The 17,940-nt window shown below is 38.9% G+C and overlaps 1 protein-coding gene across 1 annotated transcript in view; it reads right to left on the minus strand.

Annotated features, from left to right (window-relative positions):
- Positions 1-14,440: 14,440 nt before the first annotated feature.
- The window catches only part of slc2a9l2 (solute carrier family 2 member 9, like 2), a 131,960-nt gene continuing 128,460 nt past the window's right edge, over positions 14,441-17,940 (minus strand). Inside the window, 2 exon segments of the mRNA XM_053649635.1 lie at positions 14,441-14,630; positions 14,633-14,765. Coding sequence (XP_053505610.1) covers positions 14,545-14,630; positions 14,633-14,765 — 219 coding nt within the window. The 3' untranslated portion in view covers positions 14,441-14,544.

The following is a 17,940-nucleotide window of genomic DNA, read 5'->3' on the forward strand; positions in this document are numbered from 1 at the left end:
ATGGCACCTACATGTAATTGTGGAATCACCAGCTTGGCTGTAGGTTAACCTTTACTATGCTTGTGAGGACTGTCGACTGACATAGTTATTAATACATTAATTAATACAGCTAATTAATGCTATGCCTACACATGAACCTAACCCTAACCTTGGTAACTAAAATGAAACATTTTTTTAAATAGAAGATGCAGTTTTTGTATAAAAAAAACAAACAAACAACAAAAAAGGCAGTTTTCCTCATGGGGACCAGCAATATGTTCCCACAATGTCAAAACTCTCAGATACTCTTATTCTTGTGGGGACATTTGGTCCCTATCAACATATACAAACAAGCCCAAACCCCAAGCGCCCATAAGACACACACCCACACACACACCCACACTCCCAGTATTAGATAATATGGTTTCAGCACCTGCATCATTACGACAACAACAGCTGTTATAATTTTATTTGTGGACTTTATGCTGTTATGATTATAAGCAAATTCCCTTGTTATAAAGCTTATGTTTCAGCCCTCATTAGAGATAATTACACAGCTATCAATCAAACCAGGCAAAGGCAATTTCTCGAATTCATTTCATATCAATATTAGATTCATTTTATTATAATGACATTTTTACCAGGCATAGCACATTTTATTATACGCGCAGACAATAAGGTAATTGTAATAAACCAGAGGTGTGGGTGTGTGCACGTGTTTGTAGCCCTTTGTGAGAACAAAATGTCAAGGTAATAATAGTAAAGACATTTAGTTGATTGTCACAAAAAAATTGTCAAAACTGTGTGTGTGTGTGTGTGTGTGTGTCTGTGTGAAGACCAGCATGAGCTTTAATTTATCTTCTCTAAATTGTCTCCTCTCCGTGGGGGTCAGTACCTTGCTGAAACACACACACACACACACACACACACGCACACACACACACACACACACACACACACACACATACTATCCTTGTGAGGAACTTCCATCCCTTAATTATTACTAAAACTAATTAATGCGATTCTCCACCCAAATCTAACCCTAAACTTAATTCCAGCAACTAAAATGAAGCCTTTTAATTGTTTAAAGGTGCATTTAAAGATAAGATTTCTGAAAAATAGGTCTCTAATGGTTAAACGGGTAGAGTTAGAATAAGAGCTGAATACATTTTTTTTTCTACTCATTGAGCCTGCCCCAATTTCCATCCATGTACACAAAGCTCCTCCCCCAAAACTTATGGTGGTTCAACCACAGTTACCATTAGCAAGGACATGTCATGACATCACTTTCAAGCATGCTCTGACATTCAAATGGTTGAAAGCCATTTGCAAATTCTATTCTTAATGATGTCTATAAAATGACTGACAGTAAGTCAATCTGAATACAAACAAACATTCGGGACCAAAAGGCAGGTTTCCAAACTGTTAAAAAAACATTTAAAAAAAAAATCCAGATCTAAATACTGACCTGTTTTATTGCCTTTATAGGACAGTAGCATTTAATTCTAAGAAGCATCACAGACATTTTTGCAGCCAGTTTCATACTATAGATATCTAATAGCGTGATCAAAGCATAACATAACAGCACGCTAGCAGGGTTTTAGACATCTTTTGGCAGAATGACTTTTTATGACTGTGCATTCACACATACAGCAACTTGCAGCGACCGGAGACCATTTATTTTCAATGAGAGCTGGTGACTTCCGGCGACATGAGCGACAGCAACCATTGGCAAGTGGGTGGGTGTGTCCAGCGACTTCAAAAGTTGAGAAAAGTTGAACTTTATGCAAATTTGGAGCGAATTGGTGCAGCAACAACCAATAGTAGTGAAGACAGTAGAGCGCACGTGATCTGTAGCCACCCGTGCTCACTAGCAGAAGCAGTGCCATTGCGGCAGTAGCCAATTAGCTTAGCTTAGCTTAGGATCTTAATGGGTTTAAAGTAAAAAAAAAAACCAAAACAAATAATAATAAAAGAAATAATAATAAAACAGATTCACTTTTTGTTGCAATCGAGCAAAATCCCAGTGTAGCTCCTATCTTGGGTGAAGTATGGGGCTTGTCGCTGCTTCCGCACCCGGGAATGAGCAGCACCAAGCCGGACACTTCACCCAGGAAACACAGAGTCCACGGACGAAGAGCTGTGGTCACCATCGAACATATAGCGAATGGCACCCTGATGGTGAAACTAACTTACTGAGATAGGAGCTACACAGTGATTTTGCTCAATTGCAACAAAAAATGAGTATGTTTCATTAATTATTATTTTGCTTTAAACTTGCTAAGGCCATAAGCTAAGCTAATTGGCACTTGCGCTTTTGCCGCAGATAGAGGGCCACAGTGGCAAAGAGCACACACTGCTTCTCCTTCATCTCGTAGGATATGATACATATATACAGTGGTGAATTTTATATAAGATCACTCTCCCTCCAGAATGTTTCATTTTAAAACTGGTTTATTGTCAAAAGTGGAAAGCTAGTTGTGCCACCCATGTTACTATGGCAACCAGTAGTAGGAATGTCAACTGGCGACTTCATAGTACAGCGACTGGAGATTGGCGAGAAAAAAAATCACTGTAGGTATGAATGCACCTTTACACAACATGATCTCTCAACATGAGCATAGAATAGGCAAGATTAAAAAGTAAAAAAAAAAAAATAACAACAACAAAAAACATTTTGCTGAAATATATTTACTTCGTAACCCTGAAGGATAAGCGGTACAGAAAATGGATGGATGGATGAAATATATTTATCATTTCATAAAGTTGTGGAATGGATGCATGGTGGTTTAGTGGTTAGCAGGTTCGCTTCACACTGCCAGAGTTGGGGGTTCGGTTCCTGCCATGGCTCAGTGTGTGTGGAATTTGCATGTTCCCTCTGTGCTGCGGGGGTTTCCTCCCCTAGTCCAAAGACATGCATGGTAGGCTGATCGGCATGTCCAGAGTGTCCGTAGTGTGTGAATGTGTGTGTGAATGTGCCCGGTGATGGACTGGCACTCTGCCCAGGGTGTACCCCGCCTTCTGCCCCATGCTCCCTGGGATAGGCTCCAGGTATAGAAGATGGATGGAACCTCTGCCCATCTTTACTTCTGAAAGATATTCTTTTTATACCCAATCATGTTACTGACCTGTTGCCAATTAACCTCCAGCTGTTTCTTTTTAGTAACGCTTACTTCTCCACCTTTTTTGCCCCGTCCCAACTTTTTTGAGACTTATTGTGGCCATCAAATTCAAAATGACCTTATTTTTTCCTTTAAATGGTACATTCACTCACTTTAAACAACTGATATGTTTTCTATGTTCTATAACATATGGTTTTATGAGATTTGCAAATCACTGCATTCTATTTTTATTCACCTTTTATGCAGTGTCCCAACTTTTTTTGGAATTGGGGTTTTGTGTGTGTGTCTGTGTGTGTGTGTGTGTGTGTATGTGTATATATATATATATATATATATATATATATATATATATATATATATATATATATATATATATATATATATATATATGAGACCCCCTACATAACTACCCTCAGACCCTCAACACACACCCACAACAATTTCCCTGACCCTTTTACTGCTGTATTATGATTATCGACATTCTACAGCGCTGTAGAATTCTCCAATCCTACTGGTCAGAAGGATTATGATAGCGGCTCTGACAACAGCGCCAGCTGTAATTCAACGGTTCATATTAATGTGTTAATTCTAGCACATTATCATTTCTATAGTGACAGCTCATTTGTTGGGGATAATAATAGAAGGATTATAAATGTATATTCATTGATGTGGTGAAGTTTTCTGTAAGGAGACGTTCATGTAACGTTTGCGTAAGGCATCTCCAGTGCCAGCACTTTGTAAATGGTCTGCACTTATATAGTGTTTTTATCCAATGCGCTTTACACTGTGTCTCATTCACCCATTCACACACACACACACTCACACACCAATGGTAGCAGAGCTGTCATGCAAGGCGCTAGCTTGCCATCGGGAGCAACTTGGGGTTCAGTGTCTTGCCCAAGGACACTTCGGCATGTGGAGTCATGCGGGCCAGGAATCGAACCACCAACCCTACAATTAGTGGACAACCTGCTCTACCACCTGAGCCACAGCCGCCCGCATTTGTTACAATAACTATTCCACCACGGACAGAGGACTTTATACTTTCCGTTGTTTGATAACATGACAAGATAATACTTTTTTGGTCTTCTTAACTTAAAGAGAACGAGAAAAGAGAAGCTGGTGAGGGAACAATTGTTTATAGCTGCTATAAATAAGTCATGAAAGGAACTAACTTGTCTAGCGGACATTCCCCAACATTAACTGTAACTATAAAAGGATAAAAAAAGCATGATGTGTTGGCAAATCGCTGTAGTATGAGAGGACATTAGATACTGTAGATATACATAATAATTTTTTTTCTGTTATTGATAATATTCGTATTGTCCTTTATGATTGAATAACCATATCGTATCTGACTGTTATGGTATTTGATATGTTGTATTTCATACCAAAAGCTATACTGAGAGAGAGAGAGAGAGGGAGAGAGAGAGACAGAAAAAGGGCAATGCTTTATCAGAGTGCAGCACATACTCTCCGCTCTGTCACTTCTACTTACACACACCGCCATCTCGGTGAAGACACCTATAGAGCACCAGAAATCATTAGTGTCACACACACACAGAGGACATCTTGTCCCTGATAATGAAGCTGTGCTGCTCGCTGACAGATGAAGACCAGGCAGTCTAACACACACTATTCTCCTGACTTATACACAGCTGGACAAGAGGAAAAGGGAAATCATAATGAGGAAGAATTGTGCACACTACATAGAACACTGATCAAGGGAACAGAATGAGTGATGTGATCCACCCCCCCAATGACCACAGTACTCAGAGCAATATCTCCCTGCAGTTCTCGCCTGGTGTCACACTGACGCTAAGCAGGGTCGAGTCTGGCCAGAGTCTGGATGGGAGAACTCCTGGGGAAAACCAAGGTGGTTGCTGGAAGTGGTATTGGTGAAGCCAGCAGGGGGTGCTCACCATGTGGTCTGTGTGAGGCCTAATGCCCCAGTATAGTGATGGGAACACTATACTGTGAAAACAGCACTGAAGTCCTGACTCTCTGTGGACATTAAAAATCCCAGCGAAAAAAAAGTAAAAGACATGGCCCCCTAATAATCCCCATGTCTGAATTGGGTACATCACGCTCTACAACACTCCAGTCATAGCTGGTGTGTGGTGGATGTTCTGGTGCGCTATGGCTGCTGTCACATCATCCAGGATACACACTAGTGGTGGTTGTGGAGATTCCTCCCCCATACTATGTAAAGTGCTTTGAGTGTCTAGAAAAATGCTATATGGCAGGCTACAATGCTAGCCTGCCATAGGGAGTAACTTAGGGTTCAGCGTCTTGCCCAAGGGTGAGTCACGTGGGCCGTAATCGAACCGACAACCCACTCTACCACCTGACAGCCGCCCCGGCTATAAGACACAGCTCAAATGTGTCACCATGATCACACGCTATATTCAAATACATTATGCATAGTGCATTATGGGTAATCCCGCCGTGCATTGTGGGATTTCTTGAGTGCACTGGATATTCTCCACCGTGCTTTCAGACAAGATTACAAAATGATCAACAACCAAAACAGTACACTACCTAGTGTTCACGTTGTGGCTTCAGACATTTTGAGATAGATTCAATGAAATAGTTCAACCTGAGAAATGCATGATGGGAAATGCAGAAAATAAAATGCACATATCTTTGGAAAGAGAGACAGATAAGGGTGAATGAACAGGATTTGGATGGCAAGTGAACCAGCTGTGAGGCAATGACAAGGTGAGCAGATTATAAAATATTCCAGATTGTTTGTGTGTGTGTGTGTGTGTGTGTGTGTGTGTGTGTGCACATGGTGATGCATACTGAATCGGTTGCGATGACAGCGTCAGAATAACTTAGGAGAGCTCAGCGAGGGTGCAGGAGCAGGTGGCACAACAATACAGCTGAAAAATACAACAGCCACTGAAAAATATGAGAAATGCGAACGTGGGAACATAAGCACACGTTATTTGGATGCGCTATAAAAAGGCTGTGATCCAAATCACATCATTTATATTCATGATTCCATAAAGGAATTGTGTTACCTCCATCCAGACTGGCTCTGTTTCTGCTGACCCAGACATTCAGTATCCTCAACTGTCCCTGTATACTCTTCCCTTTCCTTATATAGTCAAAGCTTCCTGTCCCTAACTCACTCTGCTTGTTGATTGGTTCTTTCTTTACCCTGTGTGTTTTGCTGTGTATTTGTGAAATATTGCTTGTGTAATAGCTGAACCCTGTGCAAGAGTGGACTAATCACCAGGCCAACGCTGGACAAGAAGTTTTCACGTCTGTGCTATTCATTTGCTTGTATATGTTTAAACTAAATGAACTTTGTGGTGGTGTGATGCACCTTGATGCTGTAACTATTATTAGCTTTCTACATATTTGACATACAATTCTGATGCAGTCTCCAAATTTGGGACTGAAGTTCTGGCAATGCGAGTGTAACTAGAAGAGATCGATGGCTAAAATGACTTACCTTCCTTTGGAAGAGAACAAATGGTACCTTGGCAAGTCGATAAAACAGACTGAGATCTGCTGGTTCCACTTCCGCTGGCAGAAAACGTATCAAAAGTGTGTATGGGCAAAAATATATGGACACCATACCATCTCCATCACACATACAGTATACGAGCTTGTTGGGCATCCCATTCCGAAACAATGGGCATTAATATGGAGTTGGTTCCTCCCTTTACAGCTATAAGAGCCTCTAGTGTTCTGGGAAGGATTTCTACAAGATTTTGGAATGTGTCTGATGTTGGACAAGAAAACCTGGCTCACAATCAACATTCCAACTCATCCCAAAGGTGTTCAATGTGGTTGAGTTCTTGGTAACATGACAAGCTGCTTTGTTGTTGTTGTTGATGAGGTTGTTAAATTAACTTCAAGAGAATAGGTTGGTGAGGGAATGACTGGCTTTTAGAGGTTATACGTTAGTGTTGTAATTAAAATACTGTAGAATTATAAATAGTTAAAAAGCAAAATATCTTTCATTAATAAGTTAAAAATTGTCAGTTGCCAAATCACTGTGATATAAGAAGAGTACAACACTTTGGGATATTCCATTATAGGAAAAGAATCCACTTCTGGGTGGTATTGTTATCACACCAGTCCACTGTGAAATAAATCATCATAATTTTCTTTTTTATTTCTTGCACATTAGCTACCACTTTATAGTCAGTTTCTTGGCAACCCAACGCAACACACTGGAGCATTTACTTGCTCATTGGGCTAGGTAATGAATCTATGGTTTGCCAACCCCTGCTGCTGTGTTGTTCCATGTTAGCTGCTTTTGTTTCCTGCTTTGTTTTCTGCTTTGGTTGATTTCTTAGTGTTCGAGCTGTTTTCCAGTTTCGTCCTTTACCTTTCCTATCCTGGATATTGTTTTTGGATTGACCTCTAGTCATTGTGTCTGTTTTTTTTTTGACGCTGTCTATAAACAGTAGCCAGGACTATTGGCTTGACCTTTATAAACACGTTAAGCCCCTACATCTTGCTCCAAAGCTTTTTTTTGTTCGCCTCTGAAGGTTTTATAACATGTAACCTTACTTAGGCGGGGTTCTAAAGTCTTAAGTGAAATGTAGAGGATATTTATTTCTCATTATGTGGAACAACTTACAGTGCTAACAGCGATATCATTAAGATTATGGCCTTTGTTTAAAGCTGTACCTACAGTGGAAACTAAGAGATCAGTCATTTTTTCCAATGTATACATAATTCCTGTGCAATTCCAATGCCAGTTAGTGATGTGTCCTTCTTGAATATGTCAGTTCTCAAGACAAATACAGTTCTTGTAATATTTTTGCTCAAAACTTTTCAGTATCTTGTGTTTACAGTTGGCTAGAGCCATTAACCACCCACAGCGCAATCATAATCGAAAACCATCTTATCAAGTTATGTTAAGATGTGCTCTAACTGTAGTATGAGCAGCATACTCCACGTTGTACAGTGGCTTGCATAAGTATTCACCCTATATTTTGGGATAGTGTTGCAACCTGATGTTATTTGGATTTTTATTGGGATCTACACAAAATAGCCCTTAATAATGAAATGCTAGGGAAAATCATATAGGTTGTAATATTATTTACAAATGTAAAAGTATTCACCCCTATTGGTATGAAAGAGCCAGCTGCCAGCCAAATGCCATAAATGTAAATGTAAATTAGTTCTGGTGTAGCCAGCTGCCAACAGAAGTCACATAATTGAATAGAGCCCACTGATGTGCAATTAAAGTGTCACATTATTTCAATATAAATACATCTGATCCCTCCTGTATAGATGCAAGACATAAAATTCAATTTAAGTCCATTTCTGGTTCAAGTTGTAACACAACAATGTGGAAAAAGTTCAATAATGCTTATACACTATTAGTAAATGTAAATATGTAGCAGCTTTGGCATTTATTTATCCCAGTTAATGACAAACGCAATGCAAAGTAGATAGTAATGCAGTATCTTTTGATAATCACACTGCACACAAGGATTTTAAAAGAGTAATAGGCATACACCAGCAATAGCAATGAGGCAGTCTGGAGTCAAAAAGAGTCATTTCTTATTGATGAATTAAGACAAGTGCTGTGAGCTGGAAATCACTAATGCTTGGACATGAGGAGTGATCTGTGGTTAAAAAAAGGTTCTGGGTCAATGACTATATACAGTTCCCTCCACAAATATTGGAACCCTTGGTAAATGTGAGCAAAGAAGGCTGTGAAAAACTGTCTTTATTGTTGAACCTTTTGTTCCAAAAATTCACGAGTATGAATTCATAGGGGTGCCAATAATTGTTGCACCAATTTAACAAAGAGATTTTTTTATTGGCTAAACCTGTGTTTTGTTTGCAATTGTTAGATATCCATTAGAGCAGAGTATTTTTGTGAATTTTTTAACAAAACATCAAAAGGTTACAATTTTACATAGCCTTCTTTGCTCATATTTACCAAGGGTGCCAATATTAGTGGAGGGCACTGTATATGAGTGGACAACATAGCGCCAATTACTCCCGTTGTGTGTTTTTGAAGCCTTTTCTGGAGTTGCCATTGTTGAAAAAAATTGGAGCCAGTAGGTCCACCCCACCCATACAACCCTATGCGCATTCATCAAGATTGATTGGAAATAAATAAACAACGCTTCAGCTAACTTAAGTGGTATGTACAACGTTATTAATGAATATGTAAAATGCTAAACTGTAGTGGTATAATTTTCGCAACTAAGGGGGAAAATCACTGCTCCCCATGATTTTCATCTAGCTCTGACACCTGCAGTAAGTTAAGTGCACTTCTATGCTGTGCTCGTTCTGTCGGAGCAGTAACTTAAAATTAAAATTTTGCTCAGTCTCTATTCAGAAACATGGGAATTGGGGGGGTTTCAAAAGTCTAGCCAGGCGCTAGAGGGCCTCAGAGACATTTTGGCTTCACTTTTGACTCCCTGTAATGACGTCTACTCATATATAATGTCACTGGTTCGGGGACATACACTGAAATTTGCACTGATTAATTTTCAACGAGGAGTTATATAAATGTGCACGGGATCCTGGGCTAGAGCCTAACTCTGCACAATCAGAAAAAAGAAGAAGAAGAAAAAAAAACCCTATTTATGCTAATTACAAGCAACAGACATATTACACAAGGCAAGTCCTGAGGGTTGGAGTTAGATAATAATGAAAACTATTAATATAGGAGGACAAGGATTATGCTCACACACACACATACATACAGCATTCACCTCCTCCCCTCACTCAATCTGTCTGTCTCTCACTCCCTCTCTGCCATCTGCTGTGCACCTGATTAAGCTGTCGTCTCCAGAGTGAAAACGTCCAAACTTGTCTCCGCTCAGGGAGACCGACTGGACTGAAACGTCTGTATTTTATATTTAGAGCAGCCCAATTAAAACTGTCGATTTAATAAAGCCAGTTGAAAATGTAATAGCTGTGTCCTGCATGTCCTGATTTTTTCTTAATGACACGAGTTCCCAGGGTCAAAAACAACTTTAAATTAATTTTCATTTAATCAGCCGATCGCAATATTCATCATATAACATCACCATGCCACTAGAATACTAGCAAACTTGGCTAATAGTTTTAACGTTATCTAAACTACTGTATAATAATGAGTCTTTATTGGTCACATATGTGGTAGAGCACAGTGAAATTGTTTTCTTCGCATACTCCAGCCTGTCAAGAAGCTGGGGTCAAAGTGCAGGGTCTGCCATGATACAGCACCCCTGGAGCAGAGAGGGTTAAGGGCCTTGCTCAAGGGCCAACAGTGGCAGCTTGGCAGTGCTGGGGCTTGAACCCCTGACCTTCCAATCAATAACCCAGAGCCTTAACCGCGAAGCCACCACTGCCCCTCTTAGGCTCCTGAGTGGTGCAACAGCACCCTATAATCTGAAAGCCCAACTGGATAAAAAAAATTTTTCAAACTGGATTTCATGTGTGTGTTTTAAATTATTTTTAAGTGTTTCTTGGATGAATGGACGAAAACTAGCATGAAGGGACAGGCCAGAGAGAACCATAGATGTGCACTTTATATATGCATATGGAAAAGATTTCATCTAATGCTGCAAACCTTTGTCCTCTGAACTCGCAAAATCTCCAAGTCCATTTTCCGGAGTTCTGACCTAAACATTTTCCATTGCTCATGCCCAGAAAAACATGGATGCCAGAGCAAGGTCTTATTTGTATGGCTAATCCCTAAAATAGCTAATCACACAATATAAAGAAGCTCTACATGAATCATTTCTGTCTGATTAGTGATTAGAAACGACATAAGACAGGTGAACTACTCTTGTTCATCTTTGCTTATAAAAACTGTCATAATGGTCTAATCAGGTTAATGAAACCATTGGAATGACGTTACACATCTAAACTTACTGTACAAAGGTGTTATAACACCTTTTCACAAGACAAAGGCTACATATTAAGTAAAAATGCTTTTTTTTCTAAGTAGTACATAATACAAAGGGAAAATCTGTTTACTGGTGACTGTGCGCCACCATATTGTTTTGACGTCAGGTGTGTTTACGTCAGAGAACTGCACTTTTTCCTGTGAGAGGTCGGGTTTATCCAAGTTCAATACAATGCATTGCAGTATAAACTGCAGTGCCCGCAATTACAAAAGCAGCAAACTTGACTTATGTCACCCTATTAATTTTTTTGTCTTCACTCAATACATTCGATACCATGACTGGACTTTGTGTTTATGTAACATAATCAGTGCTTTACAGCCAAAACTACCTTTTTGATAAAGTAGCTAGCTACATTATAAACTACTAGGGAAAAAAGTAACGAACTACACTGAGGCCATTTTGTCAAACTGAGGAATCCGACCGTGGCATTTTCATTATTTTTCATTCAGTTATTTAAAAATTTACATGCTTTGTACATGGTTTGCCATAACATGTACAGTATTAAGATGTTTCTTGTGTGACACCTTGGTAATGAAAACCTTTCTATAGACCATCAATTTACTAACCCAGCTGATATTAATTTGCACTGATATGGGGTATAATTACTTACGGATTTCAGCTGGTTCCTTGCCTTACCTTGCCTTGGAGAACTGCTTTTTCTTAGCGTGCTCAATACTTTTTTCCTGTGTCATTCCACTTTATTACACATAACTTTATTTATGGACTTTAATGTTGTGAATTCTTTATATTTCCGGATTTCTTGAGTAAATTCTGATGTCTGGTGAAAATTTTATGTGAATAACCTCACTGGAAATATATTTACTGAAAAAAATGTTGACGGGTTCAATACTTATTTCCCCCACTGTAGATGGCCTTTTTTCTATTTGCACAGCTCTCTTAGTTCTTAGCAGTTAACATTAATTCATTGTAAAAGGGCAATAATAAAAAAAAAGCAACAGGTACAGAGAGGTCTCATGCTACTACTCTTGGTACACTTTGTTTTGATAAATATCAAGCTAGTTAATGTTAAAGGGTGCACAGTAATCCATATAATTAACATATAACATAATCCATATAATCCAACTAACATATTCCATAATCCATATCATATAACATATAATATAGCTGCATTTGTTTGTTTATGTGTATATGAATAATAATATGTCTGGTGCTAGCTTTAAGGGGTGTAACACTTGGATGATTTGGATTGATGCATTGATTTAAAAAGGCAACGACTGAAATGAATTTAGGCAAAACGATAATACATTGATTATTATCTATTGAAATTTATTACAATGATTTATTTATAAATAAATTATTATATTTGATGTATTGTAAATAAATTATAATTGATGGTCAGTCAGAGTCAGAGTCAGAGTTCGAATCTTGAAGATGTCTCTCCCTTATCAATCACACTGACACTAGCCAATCATAGGTGACTGTGAGCTCGTGCATGCGGAGGTGGACACTTTCCTCTGCATGTGTTGTGCTGTCACCTGGCATTGCATGAGCAGCAGTTTGAAAAGATGCGGTCAGCTGGCTTATCGTGCCTCGGAGGAAGCATGTGACAGCATTCACCCTCCCTGATTGGAAGCTGTTGTGTGATGGGGAGAGCTACCTGATGGAGTCCTTTATGTCAGCATAATTCACAAATTAATGATCGACTTAATCCAGAATCTAAACAAAGTTGTTCACATATTGATTGACGGCTATAAAATTGAATCAGTTTGTTCTGTATCATAGTAGATTCAGTGTTATTGTCAAATATATTACTGCTGCCTTAAGAAAATTGCATCGTTTCATGTGGAAGCCTGTGCTTTACACCCCTACTGGCTTTTAGGCTAAACTCCTGTGAGGGAAATTATTCATTTCTTACTTTGTAATAGCTCTGTTCTCTCTGCTCATGTTCATCAGTGAATAATGCCGCTTGTGGTCATGTCATGGAGATTAACACAGAACGTTCTTTCCTCTTACACTGACACAAACATATTATTGTCTTCAGGAATGTCTGCACATCAGCTAAGACCTTGAAACCAGGAAACTGGCTCAAACCTCCTAGAACTCCCTTTTCGAGACTCGCAGATGTCCAGCTCTCCTTATCTTAAACTTATATAGTGCATGCGAGAGACGAGTGCTTCAGAGCGCTCTCATCTTATGTCCTACATTCATCTCTCTCTGTAATAAATCTTCTACACCTGAGAGGATAAGTCTCTTGGTGTTTGTCTAAATTTCTACCACACACCTGAGGTAAGCTGTCACGCTCTGTCCAAACGCTTACATAGTTTGATAATTCACTGTTTCATCACATTAATTCAACAGAAAATACTCAACACTCCAGTCACTAACACTGCTATCACCCAGCTCTTAACCAACAACAATATCTTTTGCCGTGTGAATATTTCACGCTTATAAACATTAATAAACATAGCCAAGGATACTCAACGGCCTCATTTTCATCACTAGAAGAATCAATTAGCTGTACCTGGACAGTAATGCTGTTATTCTCCACGGAAGTCCATGCAGAATGAAAAAAGTGCTGTTATGTGTCTTCTAAACTAATTACAATTATTGTACTTTTGCTCATCGCATTTAATTTAATTAAAAAAAATAACAGATAAAACTCTTCACTGCTACTTGGTGATAAGTTCTTGGCTTGCTCTTGATAAATGAATTAATTAAGGCTCACAAAACAACTCCATAAATGAGAAGAGCATTATTTTTTATACCAATTTATTGCCACAACACATTTATAAAAAATTATATATATGGTTGTAAATATTACTAATATTATTACAGTACAAGATACAGTAGTCTTTGAATTAGAAAATACTACTGTATACGGTACACTTGCTATTTTGTATGTAAATAATACAAAAATTATTACAATAATAGACATTTTCAAGAATTATTTAACATTTAATTTCAAATGTACTCAAAACGTTGTTCAACAATATAAATATTTAAATATTCAAAATATTACAGCATGTCATAGCAGCAATTACTGTAAACATTTCAAAATGTATCAACAATATTTTTGTCATTCCATTTAGCAAATCTTAGGAATGGTGGCAAATTGTATATTTAATGTAATATAAGTTGTCACAGAGGGATATTAAATAAAAAGGGGGAATAGTTAATGTTAATGATGTTACACTTTTTTTCACTGAATAATAGTATGAAAAAACTGTAGTGATCGGTTTTAGCTGCAATTGTAAGTAAATGTCGATAATAGCTGCTCGATAGCAGCTTCAAGGCTTTTTTCCAAGAACTACAGCATGGTCTAAGTTTAGTTAATTAATGAAATTTTAAAAATTAGCATAATTTTATATTTCAGTTATTATAGCATAATAACAGTAAAGTACTATTAACCTTCGAGTAAAGTATATATATATATATATATATATATATATATATATATATATATATATATATATATAAACTATGTATTGCTGACCATACAAGTGATCAGTCATATGACAAGGGTGCAGGGTTAGAAGAAGCTCTCGGATTGCACCACACCATTATCTTCATGATTCCTGTCTGGATATTTAGCAGGTTCAGTGTTCAGGCCCAATGCATTGGTCTTTTCTGGTTGGACGTCCAGAACATCCTCCATCTCCACTTCCACACTCTGGGGGATGCTATTGATCTTGGCAAAACTCTGACTGATCTCCGTAAACGTTTTGTTCTTGGTCTCTGGAAGGACAATGATGATGTAGATGGCGGCGAAGACACACACAAAGAGAAAGACCAAGAATGCATAGTTCTGAAGCGACTCCTGCAAAACATACAAAAACATGGCTTACCATACCAAAAGATCATCGTCGTCGTCATCATCAACTTAAATTAATTAATCAATTAAAATCCACCCATCTATCCATTTTCTGTACCGCTTATCCTACAAAGGGTCATGGGAAGCCTGGAGCCTATCCCAGAGGACTTGCACAAGGCGGGGGACACCCTGGACAGGGTGCCAACCAATCACAGGGCACAATCGCACACACACTGACACACCTATTAACAAACTACGCCAACTATGCCAATCAGCCTACAATACATGTCTTTGGACTGGGGGAGGAAACTGGAGTACCTGGAAGAAACCCCTGAGGCACGAGGACAACGTTAAAATCCACACACACGCGGCAGAAGCGGGAATCGAGCCCAAAGCCACTAAGCCACTGTGTCCCCATCAATTAAAATCATTTGACTAAATAAATAGAAAAGTCATATTCAAGAAATAGAAACAATGTCCAACATCCCAACTGTAATTATTATTAAAAAAATACTGTGTGCCTAGATTTATGATATTTACTTCTTTATACTTGAAGTTATAATAGTAATTTAGCTAACAAGTAAGGGGACTACTTCCTAATCCCCTGGACCACTAGCTAGGTTTCCTTTCTTAACTAGTGGAGTATTGCTGTGGGATTGCTTCCTTGCCAAATACCAATAGCAATGTTATCACCTGAGTAAGTGGTCCATGCTATGACTGGTCCTCTTTCCCATTCTCCTCTTGCTGATACTTTAAGGAAGTGGATTCAAGATGCTAGGTATACCGTTGCAATACTTTGTTTCTTGCAAATTTTGATAAAAGGAGTGTGTGTTGATGGTAAAGACAGTAGTGGCCTCACTAGCTGCCCAAGCTCTTTGCGCAAATCCGTGCAGCCAAATATAAAAGAACTGATACGCTCCTTTCAGTGACTTGAGTCTCATCCATTAAATGATTCCTTCAATTGCACAGTTTGCCCAAATGTGCAAATTAATGCAGCTAAATGCTACTATAGCATTGTAGACTGGAATTCTGGAAATCTCCAGCTCGAACTAAATAAGCCCAAAGTGCCATGTTATATTATCAAATGTGCAGAGAAGTGTTATATTACTTGAAAGTTTTTGAACCCTTTAGAATTTTCTATATAGTTGCATAAATATGACCTAAAACATCATAAAATTTTCACACAAGTCCTAAAAGCAGACAAAGAGAACCCAATTAAAGAAATTAGATAAAAAAATATTATACTTGGTCATTTATTTATTGAGGAAAATGATCCAATATTACATATCTGTGAGTGGCAAAAGTATGTGAACCTCTAGGATTAGCAGTTCATTTGAAGGTGAAATTAGAGTCAGGTGTTTTCAATCAATATGTGAGAGAGTGCCCTCTTTTTGTTCAAGAACAAGGATCTATAAAAGTCTAATCTTCACAACATGGTTGTGGAAGTGTATCATGGCAAGGAGATTACTGAGGACCTCAGAAAAAGAGTTGTTGAAGCTCATCAGGTTGGAAAAGGTTACTAAACCATCTCTAAAGAGTTTGTATTCCACCAATCCACAGTCAGATAGATTGTGTACAAATGGAGGAAATTCAAGACTATTGTTACCTTCCCCAGGAGTGATCAACCAACAAAGATCACTCCAAGAGCAAGATGTGCAATAGTCCATGAGGTCACAAAGGAGCCAGGGTAACTTTAAAGCAACTGAAGGACTCTCTCACATCTCTCACAAGATGATGTACCCTTCCCTTTGGGTTAGTTCTGGTACCAGGACAAAGTGGGTGCAACACTAGGGTCTGTACATATGCACTTATCTGGTTGATTGGCTTCTGCCAGGATAGTCCTATAACAGCAGATGATGAGCCAGACAAAGCTCATATGTGGAAGCAGTAGGACTGGAAGTCATTCATAAGAGTCACTTGACTCCTTCATAGACTGGTAGCTTGAGGCTTGACCTGCTTGCTATGCAAGCCTTTCTGACAGAAGACAGAGCCACTCAATTATGGATTCAACCATTAAATTGCGAGTGGCTATATATCTCCCATATTCAGCCATTTGGTGTCAACTGGGATGCTGCTAATTATGACTGCAGTAGTTCCCAAACATGGGAATGGTACACTGCAGACAGTGTCCTTGTTGGCTGAATGCTCAGGGCCTGTCAACCATATCACAAGTGCAGATCTAAGTAGCAGTGACAAGGACGTGTGTGCACACCATGATGTGTTGGACCAGCGCATGTTTTCTTGCAGCAGAGGAGGACTGATGCCACCCAGCAAGGCTGTAGGGGCATAAAGAAAATGTTGAGTAAAAGAAAATACAAAATCCACTAGTGTGGACAGCACCACAGAGGTGTTTCACAGAGTTGGGAAGAAAGCTCTGGAATCTTCCGTTTTAAGAACTCTCTAGCCATTGAGCCGGCGCAACCTGGTAAAGGAACTGCTGCATTGCGACAAATGTACAATTTAAGAAACGCCATGATGGCGTCGGTATATGGACTTCACTAGGTCTGAAGGAACTGAATGAAATATAAAGAAGTAGAATGGAAGGTTACATATAAGATAAGATGTACCTTTATTGATCCCCTGACACAGCAGCACAAGTAGGATGAGTAACATCAAAGAAAGGAAGAAAGAAAGAAAGAAAATAATTTCTATAAATACCTATACAACAGAAATAATAGAAACAATAAAACAGATCTGTGTGTATGTACATATGCTAGAGTTCTATTTGTATATGTACATGTGCAATATCCTCAGTATTCATATACATGTGCAAGATCTGTGAAATGACAATTAATTGTTGAGTGTGTGTTTCTGTGAGACTCAATCGGTGGAGTAGGAGGTACTGGGTATTGCTGCATTGTGGAGTCTGATGGCGGATGGCATGAAAGAGCCCCCCAGATGTTTTGAGGCACGTGGCTGGATGAATCTGTGGCTGAATGTGCTCCTGAGCCTCCTCAGCTCAGCATACAGAAGATTAGAAGGATTGTTCATGATAGATTTTAGCTTCCTTCTCATCCTCTTCTCAGTCACCTAACTAAGGGGTGATATGTAACTAAGGGGTTGACCTCCTAGACCACCCGGGTTGACGAGACTGGCCAGAGGACAAGCATGACATAGCAGAGACCTTTTACAGGCTACCCACATGGGGTCAAAACAAGCTATGGTCACAAAGCGATGACTG

The sequence above is a fragment of the Ictalurus furcatus genome, chromosome 2 (assembly GCF_023375685.1).
Source record: "Ictalurus furcatus strain D&B chromosome 2, Billie_1.0, whole genome shotgun sequence".
In the NCBI taxonomy this organism is placed as follows: Eukaryota; Metazoa; Chordata; class Actinopteri; order Siluriformes; family Ictaluridae; genus Ictalurus; species Ictalurus furcatus.